The sequence below is a fragment of the Hemiscyllium ocellatum genome, chromosome 26 (assembly GCF_020745735.1).
Source record: "Hemiscyllium ocellatum isolate sHemOce1 chromosome 26, sHemOce1.pat.X.cur, whole genome shotgun sequence".
NCBI classification, from domain to species: domain Eukaryota; kingdom Metazoa; phylum Chordata; class Chondrichthyes; order Orectolobiformes; family Hemiscylliidae; genus Hemiscyllium; species Hemiscyllium ocellatum.
Window position 1 is genome coordinate 52,728,908 of NC_083426.1, and position 17,205 is coordinate 52,746,112.

Consider the following 17,205-nt stretch of genomic DNA (forward strand, 5'->3'; position numbering starts at 1 on the left):
GGGTTGATATCAAGATTCGAGAGCTGAAGTCAAATCAAAATGCAGATTGTGTTAATCTAACAGAGGAATGTGAGCATAACCACTATGTTTTTCTTTGCCTAAATTAAACTTTGTTAAGTATGTCGAGGTCTCGTGTGGGCGGGTGCAGCTGAGGGAAGGTCCTTCCCCTTGAGCTATAAGAATGAAGGAGTCTGACTTCCACCACATCATCAGCAGAAACCGAAGGATCACTGTGGGAGGAGAGTCAGACTGCATACGCCACCATGAACCCTACACACAGCTCCATCTGCTGCAACTGCGCACTGAAGGTGACCTTCTTTCTATAGCCCTGTCTCAAACTTAGTGCATGTTGTTTAAAATCAACTCGTGGCAGTGGCTGTAATTTTGATAAATCTTGTGGTTTTGGTTGAAAGTCTTGATTTATTTTTGGGAGGTCTTCATTATTTTCTGTCTTATTTCTAAAAAAAAATGTTTGGCTTGAAGCAAATGGGACATCTGACCAGAAACTTTAGTGCTGTCAGAGTGTCATTTCCAAAGTTTAGATTTTACTGGATGTGGAGGACTGATCATAATAGCGAAAAAAAAATTGTGCAAAATAAACTTGAAGTGGCTCATGGGAAGAGGGGAGGAACTGGGGGCTACAGGGAAACATAAGAAAGGAAACACAAGGAAGAGACCGAGAGAAAGAACGTAGGAGGCCAGGGAAGAAGAAAAACAAAGTCACAGAAACTGTGCAAGAGAGAGAGAGAGAGGGAGGGAGAGGGAGAGGGAGAGGGAGGGAGAAAAAGGCAACAAAAACTATTAAAGAATGGCAAGAAGCCAACGCTGGAAAGAAAATCAGAGAAGATAGGCATCCACAGAGGCAGACGGAGTGAAAGAAAGATAAATAGAAGGGAAGACCATGGGAGGGAGAGATAAAAGCAGATAGAAACTAAAAAAAAGAGAAATATTGAAGACATTGTTTTTCAAACTCATCCACATCAGCACTTCCCAACTGATTATATTCACATGATTGGAAGTAGGAACTATAGTGCAATGTATCTTGTCAAAGATACTGAGTGGTTGAGGACAAGAAACGAAAACTCTTTCCATCCATTTGACAGAAGCTGTGTTAGGGTGTTTAATTGGTTAAATGTCTGTGTGCTAACTCTCTTACTAGTGGCAAGAGAAATATTTACAGCTGGTTTGGCAGGCAGTCCAGGAGCCAGCGAGTAAGAGAGCTTTCTGAAACTGTAACATATTGCTCGATTTATCAAAAGCGAACAGCCAAACAAATCCCAAAACTGCAAAGAAACTTAAACAGTTTTCAGTTTGAGAGAATGAAATGGGTTGAATGGGCAAGACAAAGTTAAAATAGCTATTTTCAGGAGTTGTAACTGTAACCATCTCTGTATATAGCGTGTATGAAGTCTGTCTATGTTATCTGTTTTGAAAATGTGTAAAGCCTGTATTACAGCCTCTGTATAATCTAGGAACAGTCTGAACAGCCTGCAGAGAATCTGAGTACAATCATGGAAAGTCTGTCCAGAATCTGTGTACAATTTGTGTTCAGTCTGTATCTATGTACATTTTTATTAAGAAGTGTATATTCTGTAATCTGTATATATCCTGTGAACAGTGCGTGAATAGTTTGTATGAAATCAGTCTGTGTATATTTGTTGCAAAGTCCATAGACAGCTGTGAACACTCAATATACCAAATGCGTATTGCATGTATTATGTTAAACCTGCCTACTCTCTACCCATGTGCAGTCTACATATAGTTGTAACTTGTAACTCTGTGCGTCTATTTATATATAATCTCTCCCTGTGGCTGTTTGTGTGTACTAATCTATTTTATGAAGGAATGTGTTACAAATCCCCCTGTGTATATGACCTCCCCCTATGGCTGTGCGCACACTATCCCATTCTCTAACTGCACCATCCCATCCCATTCCGTGCTAAAAAAACAGAAAAGGCTTGAGAAACTCAGCAGGTCTAGAAACAGAAAACAAAGTTAATGCTTCGAGTCCAGTGTGATTTCTTCTGGCCTCACCCTGTTACTGTGTGTAAGTTTTTCCCCCTTCTGACTGTGTATAAACTATCCCTCCCTCTGACTGTGTGTACACCATCCTACCCTGTGACTGCATGTACCTGTGTTTACATCATTCTACTCTGTGAGTCTGTCTCAGCAAAAGGTCATAATTAATGAATGCCCCTGCATGTCAGGAGTGGATTTCCTTATGGAGAACATCCAAGTACGTTACAACATCTTACACGAGCCTGGGTCACTGTCAGGAATCCCCTGCTTGTGTTAATGGACTCTGGGACCACTGTTTAGTATTTGGAGCCCTTGCTCAAGGGGTGGGTTTGGGCAGCAGGGAGACCACTGAGATTAATGTTAACAAGTTGACCACCAGCCTGGCATCGGCGCAGCTGATGGCACTGTTCTGATAAGAGGCTCCCAGGATTTTGTAACGTTAACCCTGTCTCTGTCTGCATGAGCGTTCACAGTGGCTCGCTCATTTTTATTTTGGTATAACCTGAGCCCTTTTGCCAGTCCTAGTTGTGTGGGCAGCCATATTACTGGTGTCTATTAATAAAAGTTGATCATGGGGTGGGGGACTAAATTGAAAACATTGAACGTTGCCTCAGTGAGTCTCTTTGTTTCCAATCTGTATAGGTCCATGCACTGACTCATTTCTGGATGCTGTACCCTCTGCTGTGCCTTGTCGCTGTGCCACAGTGGGCAGCGGTTGCAGAGACTCTCTGTGGCTCGGAGCTGGTGGATACACTCCAGTTCGTATGTGGTGATCGGGGTTTTTATTTCAGTAAGTTTCTGGCTAACACCGTTTAATTTGGACGCGTGTCTTCAATTTCAACCCCGCCTTACATTCATTTAAATTAATGCGTACACTTCTACAGACCGCAGGAAAACATGTTAGAAAATATTTTTCCCACTTTGCGGGTTACTCATTTGGCTGCGAAATTGTCGCTTTTGATATCTGTGCCCCTCAGGGCTTCACATTTAAAGGAGTCACCTGGAAAAGTTGGCACAGTGGCCCAGTGGCTAGCACAGTTGCCCCATACCACCAGGAATCAGGGTTCAATTCTAGCCCTGGGCCACAGTCCGTGTGGAGTTTGTACATTCTCCCATGTCTGTGCAGGTTTCCTTTGGGTGCAACAGTGTCTTCCCTTGGTCCAAGAATGTGCAGGTTAGGTGGATTGGCTAACTTGCTCTATAGTGTCCAGGGCTGTGTGGGTTGGGTGGACTAGCCATGGGAAGTGGAGGGTTACAGGCATAGGGTAGGGGGATAGGATGCTCTTTGGAGGGGTGGTGTGAACATGATGGGCCGAATGGCCTGCTTCCATACTGTGGGAATTCTAAAAGTCAAAACCTCATAAAATTTGACGCCATATTAGCAGGAGTAGGCTATTCGGCCCCTCAAGCCTGCTCTGTCATTTAATATGTCCATGGCTGATCTGAATGTGACCTCAGACCTATATTTCTGCCAACCCCTGATAACCACTGACTCACTTGTGGATCAAATATCTGTCTAACTCAACCTTGAATATACTCAATGACCCAGATTCTATTGACTTCTGGGTCAAGTATTTCAACTCCCTGAGAGAAGAAATTCCTCCTCATCTCCATCTTAATGTGGAGACTCCTTATTCTGAAACTATCCCATGACTTTAGATGAGAACAAACGCCTTCTCAGCATCCACTCTGTCGATACCCCACAGAGTCTTAATTGTCTTCTTGGGATTACCTTGCACTCCCCAATCTGCTCAACCTATCCTCGTTAGAACAAATCCCACCCATCCCAGGAAACAGCTTAATGTACTTTTTTTTGAATTCTTACGAAGTCCTTAAATTAGGAGACCAAATGTGTACACAGTACGCAAGGATGGCATCCCCAATGCCCTGTACAGATATAGTAAAACCCATGCTCCATGAATCCATTTGCCTTCCTAATTAGTTTTCCCCAATGACTAAACTAATCCTAGTATTTTTGAAAGCTCTTTACATACTCCTGGCAAATTACTTTCAACAAATTTGGCTACAATACAGTCAATTCCTTCATCCAACTCACTGATTTTCTTTCTTCACTCATGGGATTAGGAATCCCTAATTGCACACAGATACAACTGAGTGGCTTGCTGGATCCATTCCATAGGGCAGCTAAGAGTTAACCACATTGCTATACATTTGGAATCTGTCGACCAGCCCTAGAGGCCATTAGTGAACCAGATGGATTTTTGCACTAATCATTTCAAGGTCATCATTAGATTCTATGCTCAAGTTTTTTTTTTATTGTTTTCAAATTCTATTGGGTCCCAGTACATGACCTGGTTCTCTGGATTACCTGTCTAGCAACAATACCACTAAGCCATCAGCTTTCTCACTGACTGCAAAGAGTTAAGGTTCCTGTGGTACCCTATTAGTTACAATTTGCTGTCCTGAAAATGATCTATTTACCCCAACTGTCTATTACCTGTTAGTCAGACAATCCTATTTGCACACTTGTCTATTACCCCCCAACACTATGAGCCTATATCCTATGCAGTAACCTTTAGTGTGGCACCATATTGACTTCCAAACAGAGTACTGATCCCCCTTTATCTACCCTGCATGTCACACCTTCAAAGAACACTAATAAATCTATCAAACATTTCATTTTTAAAAAGCCCTTTCTCAAAACCATGTGGACTCTGCCTAATTGTTATAACTTTCGAAATTTCCTGTTATCACCTTCTTAGTTTGCTAGGTGCAAGGATTCAGACCATCAGATCCAGGGGCATTGTTAGCCTTTTGTCCTATTAACTTTCCCAATAATTTTTTTCTCTAATATTGGGATTGTTTTTAAGTTTCTCTCTCTGTTACCTTGTTATTTTCCACTCTTCATGGGATGTGTTCTCCATTTTTTATGGTGAAGATAGATATAAAGTACTAATCAAAATCTGCACCATTTCTTTGTTTTCCCAATATTAATAACCAAGTCTCAACTCCTAAGGGACCCACACTTACCTTAGATACTCTCTTCCTTTCTGTGCAAAGTTTTAGAATCAGCTGCCAAGCCAATGTGGATCAAGTGGATTCTCAATGAAAACCTCTCCCTACTGAGATTACTTATATTATGCTTTTCACAGTCTCGGAGAACTTCACAGCAATGGAGTACTTTTGAAATATAGTCACTGTTGTAGTGCAGAAAACATGATTCCTATTAACACAAAGCAAGAGACCATCCAACAGCAATGTGGTAATGGGCATTTAATCTATTTAGAGAAATACTGACCAGCACACTGGGAAAAATATCTTCCTTCCTCTTTCTTGAGTAGTGCTTTAAGATATTTTACATCCACCTGAGTTGGCTGAAGGGACCTTTATTCAATGGGCGGTACAGTGGTACAGTGGTTACCACAGCTGCCTCACAGCACCAAAGACCCGGGTTCAATTCCCGACTCAGGCGACTGACTGTATGGAGTTTGCACATTCTCCCCGTGTCTGCATGGGTTTTCTCCGGGTGCTCTGGTTTCCTCCCACAGTCCAAAAATGTGAATTGGCCGTGCTAAATTGCCCGTGGTGTTAGGTGAAGGGGTAAATATAGGGGAATGGGTCTGGGTGGGTTGGTGGGTTGGTGGGTCGGTGTGTACTTGTTGGGCCGAAGGGCCTGTTTCCACACTGTATGTAATCTAATCTAATACTCCTTTCTGATGGTGCAGTACTATACTGGAGCATCAGCCCTAATTGGTGTTCAGGTTGACCCTCAATTATTAACCTGGTGCTAAGAATGATAGCCATTGAATTATGGCTACCACATTATACCTGGGAAATACTCACATCTGCTAAAGCCACAGACATAGGAAGTTTGGGCTTGGTCTGAACTACCAAGAGACAGGCAATGGCCCAGTGGGATTATCACTGGGTTGTTAATCCAGAGACCCAGGTCATGTTCTGGGCACCTGGGATCAACTCCTGCCATGGCAGGTGATAAAATTTGAATTCAATAAATATCTGGCATTAAGAGTCAAATGATGACCATGAATCCATTACCAATTGTTGGAGAAAACCCATCTGGTTCACTAATGCCCTTTGGCAAGGAAACTGCCATCTTTACCCGGTCTGGCCCGCTTGTGACTCCAGACGCACAGCAATGTTTTTGACTCCTAACCGGGGTAACTAGTGACAGGCAATATGCTGACCCAGTGACACCCCAAACGAATTTTAAAAAAGATAGCCAGCTCAATCTGTGCTGTGATGCCCTCCCAACATTTGGATCATATTCACTCCAGCTTCCACTGGGATTGCAATATTGACTGTCAGAAATCTGAAATCTAAATAAAAAATTTGAGTAACTCACAACAGGCCAATGATTGCAATTTTGATCAGGATTCAATGACTGTGTGAATAGGGAAAGTGGGAGGGAATTTTAGCTTCTGGAATTGGTGAGGAAATTTGGAAAGCACAGTACTGCCCCCCATGATGCACACTGGCCAATCACTGCTGTGTAAAATGGAAGGGGGGGGGGTTAATCTGCTAGCCCCCTCTCTTGACAAAGTTCAGAAATAACTTCTCCTCAGGGGGTTCAAAGCCATTTCTGGCCACATGCTCATCGGATTGCATGGTAGAACTGACTCTGAGGGGAAACGGCCTCTTTGTGTCTTTATGTAGCTCTTAACAATGACTGTCACCACTGTGACAAAAAAATCACACTGGATGTCTTCCCAGTAAACACTCCCTATGCACTCCTACTTACACATCACTCCAGTCAGACTCTGCATGGTTGACCTCATTGCCTTATGAAATGTCCCAGGAAAATAATTACTTGGCAATATGGCATCCATTCAGAAGCATTTACAGCAGTGGGTCTGACATTCCACTGTTGTAGGAACACACCATGTGATGTGTCCTGATTTGCTGTGTGCATTCTGTATCCCCAGACGCTATCATTCATCTGCTAACAGTTCTGGGAGCTGTACTTCTGAGGCAGTCCTCGGAATAAGATTTGTATTGTGGGTTTCTAAGCAATGATTAAGTTATAAGAAGGACTGGGTCCTCTCCACAGTGAGTTATTGGATTGTTTCACCCACAGTCTGAAATTTTACCAGCTTCTGTCAAGCACATGTAAATGAACAATATGCTAGGATTGATCCACAGATATCCCAGGCATATAGGAGTCAGTGCAGTTATTGTTTCAGGACCAGGGCCTCCTGCTTACTTCCTGCAAGGAGACTCCACATGGAACTATACTCAGCATGAAAGCACTTTAAAGCAGATGCTGGGCTCAAAGCCAGATTTAAACTGCACCTCTTTTTGTATCTAATTCAGCCCAGTTTGTGCAAAGATCATGTGACATATGACTTGAATTCATTCAAAACAGTGTACATCAAAATAAAACTGAAGTGTCAGCATTGGCTAATGGAGGTGGGAAAACCAGTATTCCAGCACCATTACTGAGACTTTCCCTTTTCCATATTGAACAGCTCAGAAACATCACTACTCCTTCTCAATTCAGCTCTTCCTATCGGACTTCATCCTTTAGTACTCTGTTCCTACCTGCATGTCGATATGTATCCTTCCTCATTGAAAGAATAGTCAATTAATCTTTACCCACTTACAAGGGAGCCCACTCTTCCTCTGCAATATCAATGACATCACCAATGCTGCTTCCCTCTCTTGTCTGGAATTGTAAATATTTATCTATTTCGTTTCTAATTTCCACTCCACTCTCACCTCCACCTGGTCAATCACTGACTTCTCTTTTCCCTTGCTCGTCATCTCTGTTTCTGTTTCTGGGTCATTGATATCCACTATAAACCCACTGACTCTCACAGTTACTTCAACTGTGCATCCTCACACTTCCTGTAAAGACTCAATTCCATTCTCCCATTTCCTCCATCACTGTTGCATCTGTTCTGATGATACCAGCTTCTACAAGAGGGCCTCCAGAATGCCCACCTTCCTCCTCAACCGGCGATTCTCCACTACTGTGATTGACAGGATCTCAGCTGTGTCCAACCCATCTACAGTACATCAGCCCTCACTACCTCGCTTCCCTCCCACAACAGCAATAGGGTGCCCCCTGTCCTTATCTACCATCCCACCAGCAACCACATCCAAAGGAGCATTAGCCTCCATTTCCACCACCTTCAGCAGGATGCCATCATCAGACACATATTCTCCTCCCTTCCTTGGGCAGCCTTCCGCAGGAACCAGGGCCTCCAGGACACCCTGATCCAGTCCTGCTCTGCCCCCAACAGCATCACAGCACCTTCCCATGCAATTGCAGAAGATGAAATTCACCATCTCTCTTCACCATCCATGGCCCCAGACATACTTTCCAAGTAAAACAGCGATTTAACTAATTTCACTCAATCTAGACTGGTGTATTATCTGCTCACAATCTGTTGGCCTCTAAACTGGGAGAGGATTGCTCAACTGCGCGACTATTTTGCAAAATATCTACATTCTGTTGGTAAAATGACCCTGAGTTTTCAGGGTTGTCTGCCACTTCAACACATCACTATGTTCCTTGGCCAACATCTCTGTCTCAGACTTGTTGCTCCAATGAAGCTCAGCGCAAGCTAGTAGAACAGGTCTCTTAATTATGTTTTGCACTAGATCAGATTTTTTTCTAATAATATGCATTGTCATTACTTCTTCTCCTTTTAACCAACAGTGCAATGTTACAGTCCTTCCATTCTCAGCAGTGTGTAGTCGGAGAGGATCATGGCCATTGCTTCTACATGTTTCCTTGTTGCCAATAACAGCCTTGAATACATTTCAGCTAGGCCTGGTGACTTATCCACTTTCAAGCTAAATACCTCCTATATCCAATATTTCACCCTCTTTTTTAACAAAAAGGTCTGCTTCAATTACTCTTTAGTGAAAACTAGTACAAAATATTTGTATGTTCGCATATTCTCCCTTCCCATATAGGTTATCTTTCTGTCAATGGCCCTAATCCTTCCTGAGCTATCTTCTTGCTCTTTATATGTTTATTAAAAAAAGACTTGAGTTTTCCTTGATTTTAATTGCCAATACTTTTCTCTTGTTTTCTGCATTCTCCAAACTCTCTAAGGTCCTCTTGGCTTTCTGCAGTGTTGAGCCCTTGTCATCTGAGCTAAACTTTCTTCCTTTTCTATTCCCCAATCACAGTGTTCTTTCACTTCTGGGCGGTCCGGAATTGAGAATCACTCTCATTTTCTTTCTGGGGACATGTTTCTCCAGAAATCCCTCTATCTCCTCCTTCAGTCATTCTCATTGCCAAGACTTTCTTCAAGTAGATATGTCAAGTCTACTTTCAAGCCGCCATGGAGGCCAGTATCTTTTCACTAAATCGTCCTTTAGTTACAAATGAACAGTTCTTGATTCTAGTACAGTCTCATCCAGAGTCGGTACCAAAGTGCGAGAATCGTTGACACTCCTGTTTATATCTGTCAGCCAGGGTTCCCTGATTGAACCAGGTTAACAGCACCAATCAGGGAGCTCAGATCTTATCTGGTCCAGCTGGCTGACCTTGTTGTGGTCACTATACTGACTTTTCCCTCCTGATCTACCTTTATCCTTTTTGATCATGTCTCTAAATTTAACAGAATTATAATGATAATTAATCAATCTAATTGTTATCAAATTTGCTCACTGTAGGCCTCTAGTTTTACATTAGTGCTAAATGTCTTCACTTCCTCAGTAGTGACATTATGGCAGTCTGTTCCAGTAACCTGGATCAGAATGGCCTGGTTCTGTAAACACTTGGAACAGACTGATTTTTAAAATGTACTCATTCACGGGATGAGTGCGTTACTGGCTAGGCCAGCAATTAATACCTATCCCTAATTACCCAGAAGTCAGTTAAGAGTCAACCACACTGCTATGGATCTGGAGTCACTTGTAGGCCAGACCAGGAAAACGTGGTAGTTTCCTTCCCTTAAGGACATTAGCGAACCAGATGATACTGATGACATTGGGAACTGGTTGTTGAGTATATTATGTTAACTCAGTACAACTTAAAACCTCAAAGAATATTTTGTGAGAAAACATGTGTTGTTATTCAATGGCGGCAAAAACTGTAACCTTCTGCTCTCCAGGTAAAAGTTCTTCATACATAAAGTACAAATACAGCATAAAGAGGCAGAGTAAAGGCATTGTGGAGGAATGCTGCTTTCGGAGTTGTGACTTGCAGTTATTGGAGTCATACTGTGCCACTCCCCGGACATCGCGATCTGTACCACCTTTAACCACCATCAAGCCCCAGGTAAGGAGACTAGTTTCCATGAGGAGGTGCTGCATGGTTTTCCTTAGCAAAACCAAGCGCTGAGATTTACAGTTAATGGTTAAATGGGTGATCAAACAGATGTAAAGTCAATTATATGGGTCCAGGGCATCCTCAGAGTAGAGAAGAAGGAGGGAATGGTGACTGAGCAATGGGGATCCTGGGAGGGAATAGTGATGGAGCAGAGAGGATTCCGGGAGTGGATGGTAATTAAGCAGAAATGATCCTAGGAAGGTATGGTGACCAAGTAGGGAGATTTCTGGGAGAAGATGGTGACTGAGCAGACAGATTCCTGGGAGGGTCTCTTGGGAATTTTGCCAGCTGCACAGTAGGACGTGGCAGGGAGTCCCTCCCATTTTGCTCGTATTTGTCAGCCTGTGATTTCTATTTACTTGACAGAAGCAGGGAACGTTGTGCATTTTGTGTCGTTAATTGCTAACCTTTGTTGCAATTGACATGTATGCTAACAATGGTGGCACCACGGGTTGCACTATTAGTTTAAAAGGCAGTTTGTCATAGTTACAGAGCTTGTCAAGGGTAAATAAAGGTTCCATTTGTCTGCCACTGGGGCATTGGGTGGGGATTGAGTGAGTGGTACTGGGAAAGGAGTGGGTGGGATGAGTATAGATGGAGGTTAAGTTAGAACAGTGTTCAAGAAGAAGTGAATTGGGGTAGTTGGGAGGTGTCCACCTCTAAGGGCACTTTATAAACCCTTCTATACTCTGTGAGCATTTACATTTCTACCTGTCAGGCTTGGGCACTGATTCAATTTGAACACAGCCCAGGCAAGATGCAAATGAATAGCTTTGATTTATTCAAGGCGTAGCAAAGACATGAGGGAGGAAACATTAAGAAGAGTGAAATGAAGAGGATTGGCCCAACTCATCTGTGCTGTAAACACAACATAATAGGCCTGGAGCTTTTATCACATGACATCCTGTTTGTAGATGTCTGCTATCATTGGCTACCCTATGGCTACCTGATACATCCATTCCCGTGTCATCTCCATGAACTAACCAAGCAGATAGTGAAGACGCCCTTTGAAATGAAAATATTCAAAGAAGCTAAAAACAAAAGTGCCCCTGTAAATTTGCTTCCAATGCAATGAATAGTGATCTCCCTCATATTTTGTCAAATAATCAATAAACTCTAAGGACTACATGTTAATAGTGAGTGCAAAATCAGAATTGTTTTGTGTTGATTCTAAACCAGCAGACGAAATGCAACATGAGACAGGGCTTAATGCATTATTCATGCTTTACAGTCCAGACCTACAGCACTGAAACAGTGCAGTCATTCAACTGATGTAACCTGCAGTTTGAACTCCATATAAACGTGCTCCTTCTGCACTCATCATTTATTTCCATTTTGCCCATCTTCCCTGGCCCCCTCCTCTTGCTTCAGATCTTCCTGTGAATGTAGTAATGATTGTGACACTGCAACTCCTTGTGAAGAAATTCCTCCTATATTATTTTATTTGATGGGTTGGTCACTACCTATCCATGCCCACTGGGTCCAATCTTGCTTACAAACGAGAAGAGTTACTCCAAGTCCATCTACGCAAATCTTTTCCTAATGTCCAAGATCTTGATCAGATTTCAACCTGGTCTTACGAACATTAAAAAAACATACGAACGAGAAGCAGGAATAAGCCATCTGGCCCCTTGAGCCTGCTCTGCCATTCAATAAGATTGTGGATGGTCTTTTTTTGTGGACTCAGATCCACTTACCCCCTGGTCACCATAACCCTTAATCCTCTACTGTTCAAAAATCCGACTATCTTTGAGTTAAAAACATTCAATGAATAGACTCAATTGCTTCACTGGGCAGAGAATTCCACAGATTCACGACCTGTTGGGTGAAGAAGTTCCTCCTCAACTCAGTCCGAAATCTGCTCCCCTTTATTTTAAGGCTGTGCTGCCCAGTTGTCACTTCACCTGGCCAGTGGAAACAACCTCCCTGCTTCTATCGTATCTTTTCCCTTCATCATTTTATATGTTTCTATCAGAATCATCCCTCATTCTACTAAATTTCAATGAGTATGGTCCCAGACTACTCAATCTCTCTTTATAAGCCAACCCTCTCAACTCCAGAATCAACCCAGTGAACTTTCTCTGCACCGCCAGTACGTCCTTTCTAGAAATAATAAACATAATAAAAGAAAGTGCTGGAGAAGCTCAGCAGGTCTGGCGGCATCTATGGTGAGACAAACAAGTGTTAATATTTTGAACAATCATATTGGATTGGAAAGGTTAGCTCTGATTCTCACTCCGCAGACCTGCTGACTTTCTCCAGCACTTTTTCTGCTTTTGCTCCTCACGGTCTTGCCATTCCCAGAGAAATTTATTTCAAGTTTGTTCAATCTTTCCTGATCATTGTATCCTCTTAATTCTAAATGTCACTGTAAAATCTACCATGCGCTTCCTCAAGTGAAAGAAAAGGTGATGTTCTTGTTTGGAACTTTGTGTCAAGTCAGATTGTTTAAAAGAGTTGGCTGTTGGGAACTGACTCTGTAGGGATGTCTATGTGAGTTCCTGACTCCAATCCCCTACTAATGCAGCCATCACCTTAGCTCATACCTGATTATTGTTCTTTGAACCACCTTCTGATAGAATTTTGCTTTGTTCCAGGATGAAATTTTAAAGAACTCATATAAAGAGACGTCCAAGTCTGCCAAGTGGATTTCCAAATTACTGGGGCATAAAACAATGGTGGAAAGCAGACCCTCAGTGAGGAGCCAACATGAAATGCAAGACCTGAGTCCATTCCAGAGTCAAACACCTTTGATGGCACTGTTGAGCAAGTCACCAAAGAAATTTCCAGAACTTCAGATAACAAACTCGCGATAGTATTAAGGAAGGAGAGAAGGCAGGATGCACTAGATTCCACTGCCCTTTCTTGTTCAATGTTACTGTGAATTCAACACTAGTGTTGAAACTTGGAATGGAGAATGGAGTTGGAATGAACCAATGCCTCTTCTTTCATTGAAACATTTTGCTCTTCACTCTATCTCAAGCTGTTTCCCCATTCTCTTCAGCCACCACCTACCCCCACAACCTCACATTCGTAACACCTAGTCTAAGTTGAATGCTGGACTTAATCACCTGGAAAAAATATCCCTCATAAATTCTACAATGCAAGGGACAGAGAAATTCCAAACTGTTCACTGTCAAATTGCCCTCAGTAAATACAGTATAATTTATGAGCTCCTTATTTAAAGAACAATGAAGAAATTCAGACCAAATGTAATATCACACATGACCTCACTGAGAATCTCAAAACTAAACACAAGAGAATTACGTCTCCACAAGCATCAACGAGAACCAAGCAAGCAGAGAACAGCATCAAGGAACAGGAGCTTGGCCCTGGTGGGCCTGAACAGAGACAGTTAGTTCATGAAGATGGACTGGAATGGTAGAATGCTGTGAGGAGGTGTTGGGTGGGGGCTGAGTGAATGAAAAATCCCTCTCCCAAGTTCAAGTGACTGAATGCCGATTATTCAAGAGGCTGGTGTGAATACATTTGCGATGGGCACCATTCTCCAGACCCACTAATCTGTCCAAGTCAGGAGCAAAATGAAACTGAAGGAAGTGCCCCATTGGACAGTTTTGCAAAGACTATTAAGTGCACCTTATTTAATATTGACAGTTCTGAAAATGTCACCTGCCATGAGTTGATGTCAGCTGGTGGGATTGATGTTGATTGTGTCTATAATGTCAAACTTCCTGCTCATATATTTAATGCCTGTTGAATTATTTGTATGTACTCCATTGTAATTTCTCCAGTATCATGTACCAGCATTACACTTCAGTATTACCCTACTACATTACGTCTAAGCGTGACATTACTATAATGCATTAATGTTATGTTACGCGGCATTATGTCACTCTCCCATTCATCCTCAATATTCCTGTTAGGTACTTTATAATCCACAACATTTCCTCACCTTTCCATTTGCAAGGATAAAAGATGAATACCATTGGTCCATGATTGCTTGGGCATAGCCGTTGATGATATCATGGAATTGAGGTTCCAAAATGCTTTTATCTAGATCAATCAACTCATTAAACCATCATTTTCCTTGGCACCAATTTTATCTAGCACTATCTCAGGCTGAACCAGTTCAGAGTCTCAGCATACTCTTTCACTGTGACCTCTGAGCCCATATTCTCACCAACACCAAGATGTTCATCTCTGTAATATCACCTCGTTTCTGCTGCGGTCTCAGTTCCATCAGCTGCTGAAACTCTCATCACTGTTTTCTTTTGTCAGCTTCAATTGCATGGAGCTCCCTCCCTAACCCTCTCCATCTCTCTCATAGTCTTTCCTGCATTTCGACTCACTTTGAAATCTACCTCTTTGGTGAAGTTTTTGCTCACACTTTTCCATTTTTTCAGAGCTTAACCACAGTTTGTGCTCCTGTAAACAAAATGGGACATTTCACAAGGTCAAAGGCAATGTATGAATGCAAACTGTTGTGAGACTGTTGGCAAAAATGCCACAACGTAGAGAGGGGAAATTGACACTGACTGAGTTAGACATTTTTCTACTAACCCCATTGTCAATCATTTTGTCACCATAAAACATCAGGAAAACTAAGGTGTTGATGCTCATTTTGAGTACGGATTGCATAGAGATTATGACCCAGAAAAAGACGCCTTGGCTCAACCAGTCATTTCCTGCCCCTCTTTGTCAGTAAGGGGTCCCAACTGCATTTAGAGGCCTATTTTCTACCCAACAACTGAGTGGGCCCATTTCTATCAATAAAGCGGTGATAATACCTCCTGGAAAATAAACAGGGAGTTGATGTCTTCAAAATATTTCTATGATTTCACTGGGAGGAGAGAACATGGAGATTTTCCTGTCTTTTCACGATGTCGCAAGCATAGAACAGCCAATGAAAATGTTCTGTACCTTTGTGATGGTCTTCGAGTTTGTGATGAATGAGTTTGTCATGTTCTACTGTGATTTATTTATAATTCTTTACGCTTTTTGTGAAATCAATGCATTGTACCTCAGCAGCAAGCTGGAACTGGTTTCGAATTTTTATTGGACAGAAAATAAATCTCTACAGCCTTTAACAAAATGAGAAGAGTGGTGTGTTGCCAACCTACTTGGATATCCAAATATTGCCTTTGCTTTAGTTTGGAGACAGAAATTTTGCACCATAATATCTCCGTGGGAATTATTTGACATATGGTTGCAGTGAGACAATGGGCTGGAGGTGCAAAAACTCACTCATAAAGTAGAGTCCTGATTCACTCCCGATATAGGAACCAAAGAAGGCCATTCAGCCCATCAGGTCTGCTCTGCCATTCAATGAGATATGGTTAATCTGATCATCCTCATCTCCACTTTCCTGCCTTTACTCATAACCCCTGATTCCCCACCTGATTAAAAATCTGTCTATCTCAGCCATGGTGTACTTAACCATCCAATCCCAATAGCCCTCTGTGGTACAGAGCTCCACTGATTCACTGCCCTCTGAGAGAAGAAATTCCTCCTCATCCCTGTCTTCAATATGTGACCCCTATTCTGAGATGATGCCCCCTGGACCTGAACTCTCCCACAAGGGGAAGTCACCCCTCTACATCTATTCATTCAAATCCTTGAAGAAACAATGTTTCATGAAGGTCTCCTCTCTGTCTTCTATCCTTTCGATTTGATTTGATTTGATTTATTATTGTCACATGTACCTAGGTACAGTGAAAAGCTTTGTTCTGCATGCAGTACAGATCACAACATACAAAGATCATAGGGTGATTGAACAGAGTGAGGAATACAGTGTACAGCTGCAGAGAAGGTGCACAAAAAGCAAGATCAATGTTAGATTTGAGATTTGAGATTTGAGAGGTCCATTCAGAAACCTAATAACAGTGGAGAAGAAGCTTTTACTGAACATATTGGTGTGTTTGTACTTCCAAAGAGTATCAGTCCAACCTACTCTGCCTGTCCTCAGAAGGCAGTCCTTTCATGGCTGGGATCAACCTATTGAATCTTCTGTGGACTGCCTTCAATGCCAACATATCTTTCCTTGGTTAAGGGCACAAAACTATTCACAGTATCTAAGCTGTGATCTGGCTGGTGCCAAGTATAGGGTTAACAAACCTGCCTACTTTTATTTTCTGATCTGCGAAGGAAGGAGCAGGATGTTTTACAGATGGATCTGCATTAGACATCACTCCGAGTGAGGGTGTTCGGTTCTGCTGCATGTTGATTGGCTAATGTATTTTGTTCAGGAACGTGGACATCCCTGTCTAAGCCAGAAATTACTGCCCGTCCCTCATCAACCAGAGCACAGTTAAAATGCAACCACATTGTTTAGGGTGTGGAGTCACATATAGGCTGAGCAGAATTCCTAATGGACATTTGTGAACCAGATGGGTTTTTGTAAGAATTGACAGAGGTAACATGATTGCCATTTGGTCAGCTCTCTGATCCAATTTGTTATTGAATTCAAATTTCACCATCTGTTGTGGTAAGGTTCAAACCCATGTGGCCTGGGTTCTGGATTACTCATCCAGTGATATCACCACTCCTGGCTCAAGGGATTTGGGATAGTGTGGGAAAGTATATGACCAGCTATGATCTGACTGGATAGTTTGGCAGGCTTGATAGGCTGAATAGCTTTCTCCTTTTCCTATGGGAGAGGTCTTTCAGGAGCATTGGTGCCAGTAGCAGACAATGGCATCAGTGGAGTAGAGAAACCTGAGAGGGAGGAGACTGAAAGGGAAAGGGATAGGATGGAGAAGATGTACTTCTGACTATGAATCTCAAACACAAAGCAGGTAGATCCTCAACGTGTATACTGCAGAGGCTGAATGAGCACCTCAGGGGAAATCAGCAGCAGCCTATACTCCATCAGTTTTGAATTTGCAGTGTTCAGTCTGAGAGCTGCAACTTGGTACCATGCAATTACATCAGTGTGATTGTTATATGCCATAAAAGTT

At 42.3% G+C, this 17,205-nt stretch overlaps 1 protein-coding gene across 1 annotated transcript; it reads left to right on the top strand.

The window, feature by feature from the left end:
* Positions 1–221: 221 nt before the first annotated feature.
* Positions 222–15,324, top strand: LOC132828473 (insulin-like growth factor I). Its single transcript, XM_060845634.1, has 4 exons — positions 222–308; positions 2,662–2,809; positions 10,071–10,237; positions 12,886–15,324. The coding sequence occupies exons 1-4, from the start codon at positions 264–266 to the stop codon at positions 13,102–13,104; spliced, it is 579 nt and encodes a 192-aa protein (XP_060701617.1). The 5' UTR covers positions 222–263; the 3' UTR covers positions 13,105–15,324.
* The last annotated feature ends 1,881 nt before the right edge of the window (positions 15,325–17,205 follow it).